Source organism: Caenorhabditis remanei, chromosome II (genome assembly GCF_010183535.1).
Source record: "Caenorhabditis remanei strain PX506 chromosome II, whole genome shotgun sequence".
Lineage (NCBI taxonomy): Eukaryota > Metazoa > Nematoda > Chromadorea > Rhabditida > Rhabditidae > Caenorhabditis > Caenorhabditis remanei.
In genome coordinates, this window is record NC_071329.1 from 9,421,920 (window position 1) to 9,429,000 (window position 7,081).

The following is a 7,081-nucleotide window of genomic DNA, read 5'->3' on the forward strand; positions in this document are numbered from 1 at the left end:
AAGTGATCAATGAAGAGAATGGCGACGAAAAAGTAAAAAGATATCAGTAACATTTATGGTGAAAATGATGATAGAGTTTGGATTTTGATTTCAATGATGAAAATTAGTTTCTTTTTGCAATCATCAACATGAGGGATACATTAAAAATGGTGGCTCTTTATGATTTAACGGGGGTTTTAAGAATTAACGGGGGTTTTAAAAATAGACGGGGGTTTTAAGAATAGACGGGGGTTTTCAGAATAGACGGGGGTTTTCAGAATAGACGGGGGTTTTCGACAAGTTCTATTTACTTATACTAAGAAAACCCCAAAATGGTCAGAAATGACTACACTCCCTCCAGTATACATTTTTTTCATAGGCTTTTCCAATTTTTTTGGTTTTTTTTTTGTTTTTTTCTGCATTTTCTTATTTGCTAATCTATTTTGTACGTCGCATTGTTTTTTTGATCAGAGAAGTGTAATAATTGCCCTCCTTCTTCTTTTGCTCTACATTTGAAATTGACGAAACGGCGATGTTTCGGGCGAAATATTTTCGGTTTCGGGCGAAATACTTATACACTTTCCAACTGTTTACATGGCTCAATACAATCAGAAAAGTAGACGCAAAATCACCAGCTCATTCAAAATGTGTTCAATGAGCAATGATGGTAATATTTCAGCATACAAAATATTTATATTTATGTGTTCGTTAGGTTTTCAGAATTAGATTACCGCCGCGACAATTTTCAAAAGTGCTATAAATTTACCACCATACGATACAGTTGAAAATTCATGTTGCCTGTTTTTTTCTAATTTAAAGTAAAGCTACTCTAGGAAAAATGTTTAAAAAAGTGAACAATAAGACCAATTCTGTGTATTACAAGCAGAAAAAATTAGATAAAACGAAAAATATCAAGAAATGTCAGAGTAAGTCCATGCCCAATTTCAAAAAACTTCCAACTCTACAGAACATAAGTTGTTCAAAAAGTTTTAAATATTTTAAAAAAGCTATACTAAACTCTAACGCATAAGTATCACACTTAGTATGAACAGAAATTAGGTTCTAGATAAATCTTATTCGGACGAAACAAATGGAAAACGAAGAAGATTGAAAATTTCTAGAAATTCTCGTTTTTCTCAAAATTGTTCTACTGAAAAGGTTTTAGAAATATATTTAACTTGCTCAATTTTTGACGAAGATTCTAAATTTGATAAAAGAACATTTTGATTCACTTACTGGGAAAATTTGTTTTTCCAATTTTTGATTTTTTGGGGTGAACCTATAGTTTTGTCGCGTTGGAAAGTGGCCATTTTCAACATCTTGCATCATATTCTGAGTACGATGATAGGTATTCAATTGTAATGTTGCTTACATTTTTGAGTATTTAAGTGATCTTTTTTTGTCCGTAGACAATTTTCTTGAAACTTCTCAAATCGCGAGAAAACTCAACTTGAAAAGTGAACCTATGGTTTTGTCGGACACTGTATCATAATTGCGGGAGATTTTTCTTTTGATTATTCCTCGAGTCCTACAAGTGTTGCCTGTTGCTGGTCGGCCGGATTTTTTCCTTTCTTAGAGATTTCCATCCTTTTTGAAGGTAACCAACGTTGTACTGATGCTGATGGAATGTCAAGACGTTTTTCAATGTTGGCGCTCTTCATTCCCTCCTTGAACAAAGCCCCTATCGCTGATAATCGTTGTTCTTGCAAAAATCTCTTTTTTTTCAGAAATCATACCAGGTTTCAGATTACGTCTGATTATGGGCAGCTCGATCGAATCTACCTTATTAGTCTTCCTTTCCAGCAATCCAAAAACCCAAACAGTTGAACGATCTACCATATGATCCCGAAAATATTTCGCCCGAAACATCGCCGTTTCGTCAATTTCAAATGTAGAGCAAAAGAAGAAGGAGGGCAATTATTACACTTCTCTGATCAAAAAAACAATGCGACGTACAAAATAGATAAGTAAATAAGAAAATGCAGAAAAAAACAAAAAAAAAACCAAAAAAATTGGAAAAGCCTATGAAAAAAATGTATACTGGAGGGAGTGTAGTCATTTCTGACCATTTTGATGTTTTCTTAGTATAAGTAAATAGAACTTGTCGAAAACCCCCGTCTATTCTGAAAACCCCCGTCTATTCTAAAAACCCCCGTCTATTCTTAAAACCCCCGTCTATTCTGAAAACCCCCGTCTATTCTTAAAACCCCCGTCTATTTTTAAAACCCCCGTTAAATCATAAAGAGCCAAAATGGTTTATCATCATTTATTTTTCTCAGAAGAAAATGACTACAAAATAGTAGAACGCTATGATTTTCAAGTGGTTCAATTACCAATTACAGCAGTTCTGGTGATAAGTTTTTCTGGAATTTTATACATTTTCGAGATAAGTTTAACTTCAGAAGGAAAAACGAAGGTATTAAAAAATTTTGCGGCAACGCTTTTTGCAGCGAAACATTAACTTTTCCCTTCGGTTCATTGAAATTCAAGATTTCAAAATTTCCTAAAACATTTCGAAGACTCACCTTTCGAATATCGTTGAGATTCATTCTTTTTGGAATAATAGTAATCTTTTGCGTAAAAACAGAGACTAATACAACCGATGGAGTAAAGGCGGGAGAATGTGCGACCTCCGGATAATCATCAGATTACGTTATCATGTCAAATCTCCAAATGCACCGAATCACGTGGGAGAGTACTAAATGACCTTCTAGAATATATTTTGCCATAGAAAAAAGTATACGAAGAAATTAGAGACATAGAATAACGTGATGGAACGGTCAGAAAAAGTAATAACATTTGTAGAAAACGTCTCACAATAATTAGTTTTCAGTATTTGAATCGAAAGGGTTTATCATGGAAAAGGTAGGGGGAATTGGGCTCGAGATTCCGATTGGACTGTTCTTTTTCAGGGAAACATAGATGATATTTGGACATTTCAAAAAGTCGGAACACCTTTCCCATCAAATGTAGCAAAAGCGCCAGGGGAAACAAATAAATACGTTGCATTGTGGTACAAACATGGGAAGCCAGTGATGGGAAGAGCATGGAACGATTCTGGAGTTGTCAAAGTGAAATTTAGTTTCAACAATTCCCTAAATTTATAATTTCAGTGTACATTCGTAACGGATAACAAGATCTACAGTGGTCCAGATGTTGGTGGAAGTATTCAGTTACTTGTTATTGATCCTGGAGAAAAACCCCGCCCATTTCATTACGATTGGGTTAATTATAAAAAAGCACAAAGTTTGACAATAGAAGGAAAATATGAAATGGTTCGATGCGAATACAGTGCATCCGTTTATTGGCCAGAGCACGGTCTTCTCGGATGTGTCAGTACTAATCGACTCGTCGCTTATTTTGTGGATAATGATTCTCAAATTGTGAGAAATTCAGGGAATTTTTTCAATGTTCTTACATTTGATTTTCAGATTAGTACGAAGAAAATGGATGATTTGCTTGTCTTGTGTAAAATAGCTGGAGCGAAAGAAGCACATGCACCTGAAAAGGATAAAGAGAAGAGTTCAGTTGGGTATAGTCTCCGATTGTCTACTCATATCAACGATTGGGAAGATTTCAATTGGGGCAGTCCTTGGCCAACTAATAAGTGAGTAGATGTGATCAGAGATTCACTGATCTGAATTCAAATGTCCAAGTTTTTATATTATCATTCATCTACTTGCATCTCTCGTCCACCATTTTGCCAAACAAAGTTTTATTCTTCTAAAACATCGCCTTCTCAGAAATGTTTACATTTGAAAGTATTCAATTTCAGAAATGTGATGTCCACGCCGAAAAACATTTCTCCCGTTGGATTCGATCAGTTCGTTGCATTATGGTATCGTCATGGAAAACCAATAATGGGAAGAGCGTGGCCGAAAAATGGCAGAATAGAAGCGTCGTTTGTCGAGTTAGTTAATTCATCTAATTCATCTGAGTACCATGAAAACGAATTCCTATTTCAGTTCCAATCGGGAATTCACAGGAGCAACAGTGGGTTCACTTCAACTTCTGATCAGCCTTCCTCCTACTACAGTAGGTTATGATTATGTTTGGATGGCTTATGGACAGGTAATTATGTTTTATCTTGAGTTCTTTTTATACTTTTTGATTTCTCAGGCAGTTGATTATCGTGACAAAGATTATGTCCCAGTACATCTCAGCTACATATGCCCAGCAGTTGTCCCAGTTAATGGAAAACTTATTTTAGGTAATAATACAGTAATCATTATTTTTTCTTTTCTCTATGTGAGTGTATTTTCCTAAAACCAAATTCTCAATTGCATAAAACAACTGTGTCCTTCAAAACCGTACCCCATTGAAATATTGCAGGACAGGTGAACATGAAGACCGAGTGTGCCACGGTGGCATTGGACGGAACGGTGACTCAGTTGGATGGTGGACCCGTCAAGTCGATATTTGTGCTCTGCAGGCGTGAAATGGCTGAGACGATGCTCATTTGATGTGGTGATGCGAAAACAAAAGAAAGAAAAAGGGATATTCTCTCCATCTGTTTCAAAATGTGTCTCTCAATTTTTCCTGGAATTTCTCAAATGTTTGTATTGCAATTCATTCCAATAAAAAGAAATGTTTCAAAAATTGTGAATTGTAGTTTCTAGAGGTTTTTTAGTTGCGTAGTCTACCATCTCTTCTTTTTGTTCTTCAATTTTTCATTTACTTCTTGAAAAGGTGTGCAGGGGGATTGATCGGGTGACGACCGCGCCGCCGCCTCCTCCGAAAGCGGCGGGCAGTTGGGGTGAGACACGAGAGAATTACATAAAACAGTGCAAATGATGACATACGCAGACAACTACAGATACACACGGGGGCCTCTTTTCCGTCTCCCTCTTCGCCTTTTTCTTCTTCACTGACTGGGTGTTCGAGAGACTGAGACTACGGATAGACGCGGGCTGTCGAAGGAAGTCCTGAGCGACGAAAAATGACTATCATCCGTTCGATGTGTGCAAGCTTTTTTATCTTTTAGCATGTCTGTTTTCAAACTTATTTTTCCGTTCTAATTGAGAACAAAGACTAGGTTAAATCAATGAATCCTAGCATGTTTGGTTTTCTTCTTTCCCATCATTTTAGTTCTTTTTTCTTAAAAAAACACTATGTTGTTAACATTAAAGAGTGCAAGTTTTGATATTTTGAGAAAAAAGAGAAATTTTGAAAAAGAGTGTAGGTAATCTGTCAAATGTGAGGTGAGTGTATCTTTCGTTATTTGAGAGATAACAATTCGTTGTCAACGACTTGCCTCTTCGCGTTATCTCTTTTTCAATGATAGGTTTTCAGTCTATACGCATTAAAAAATCTCTATCGATTTAAACATAAATTGTTTTATTTAACCATAAAAATTAAGTTGTGATTTCCAAATTTGTTTTTAAATGATGCGCGTTTGAAGTTTTGTACTGTATGCATTTGTGTGCAAACACAGCGAGTTAAACTTGATTTTATTGTGAACCGTACTCAAATAAACTATTTCTTTTTTCTAGTAGAAATTTAGAAAATTATTAGCATTAAACATTAATTAATTATTATTACACTGAAATTGCATTCTTATTCTCTTCTCCCCACATTTAAACCGTTTAGTCTTCCCATCTCTCCCTTTTTTATTAAACAAAATTTTTTAACAGAAGTTTTTCTAAAGTGTCGTCGCAACAGAATCAACCATTGTACAGCGAAGCTTCCAGGATACCGGCTGGAAGTGGACCAGCCCGTGATTCCTCAGAGGACATGCTGTCCTCTAAGGTGAGTATTTATTTTAAAGAAATAATCGAAACAATTAATTTTCTACTTCTTCGTAAACCAATTAAAAATAAATATGATAACAAAATATAAAATCACTGTTAAAAATTGTTGGGTGAATGTTAATTTCTCAGGAAGGCGACAAGGATGCTTTGAAAAACAAATTGAAGAACGCAAAGCGTCCGGAATTTATCAATGGTGGTAGTTTGGAGGACTGTCTTTCGAATGTCTACTCGTTGTTAGAGTTGCCTGGAATCAAATGGAAATGTTTTCGAACAAAACCGAATGCTCCACGTGGTGTCCCACTTACTTCCGATCTCGTCCTCAAAGCGTATAGTAGATGTGTTCTCGTAAGTTGTTATTTTTGTTTCACTTTTCTAAAGTTTGACAGCATTTTTCAGGACGGTATACTTTGTACATGGAGACGAAAACCATCAGCTCCAACGGACAATGATGAATTATTACCAGCTACCCATTTCTTCTCAAATGATTCTCCAAAAGAACTTTGGGTTTTTTGGTACGATGATGAGCCAATAGATTTGCCCAAACTTTGTGAAGGACTTGGTGAGATTTCAAATAGTTTCTCTTTTTGAATTTAATTTATTTCAGAAAGTGATGAAGAGCTATCATCTGCAAATCAAATGAATATAGTTAGTTATGAAGTACGAACACTCATTTTCAAAGCATTGCACGTAGTTTTGGAACGAGATTTAACCAGAGATGGATTTGTTCGATTTGGAAGATGGTTCACTGTCCCTTTGCTAGCTCGTGATAATTATCTCCACTTCATGTATCCAACACATTCTCCTGCAATTCGATTCAACTTTTTCGTTCATGGCACGCATACCGTTTGTGCTTCGGTACAAGCACAAAGACAGCCGACATTAATATCTCTTGCAAAACGGTAAGTTTTTTCAAACCTAATATATTTTTTAGTTCAAACTTTTCAGGCATTTCGATTGCAAAACGGCGAAACGGTTCCCAGTTGTAGTCGGGCCATGGTCAATGCGCGGATATTTAATTCAAGATCAGATGACACTTCTCGCCGATCCGAAAATTCAAGAAGCGGCGGAAAAAGAGTGGAATCAATGGAAAGAATATCTACAATTAGAAGAGAAAGAGCCCGAAAGTGTTGTAGACGAAAGACAAAAATCGCCAGACTCTGAACCAACAACAGCACCTCCACCAGCTCCTCGAGTTCTTTTGGCGTCTTCATCTGACGAAGAGCAACCAAAAAGTGATGGGAATGATGATGTGGCAAATGATAGTATTCCGCAGAAATTTCGATGGATGTATGAACCAGACTATCGTCAAGAAAAGCCAAAAGAAGAAACGCCAGAAGAGAAAGAAAAAAGGA

General features: G+C 36.1%; 1 protein-coding gene across 1 annotated transcript; it reads left to right on the plus strand.

Moving 5' to 3' along the window:
• Positions 1–2,835: 2,835 nt before the first annotated feature.
• On the plus strand, positions 2,836–4,442 carry GCK72_005594 (uncharacterized protein; the record flags this gene model as incomplete). Its single annotated transcript, XM_003117244.2, has 8 exons — positions 2,836–2,844; positions 2,892–3,050; positions 3,093–3,362; positions 3,411–3,586; positions 3,755–3,889; positions 3,945–4,050; positions 4,099–4,189; positions 4,312–4,442. The coding sequence occupies 8 exons, from the start codon at positions 2,836–2,838 to the stop codon at positions 4,440–4,442; spliced, it is 1,077 nt and encodes a 358-aa protein (XP_003117292.2).
• Between the last annotated feature and the right edge of the window lie 2,639 nt (positions 4,443–7,081).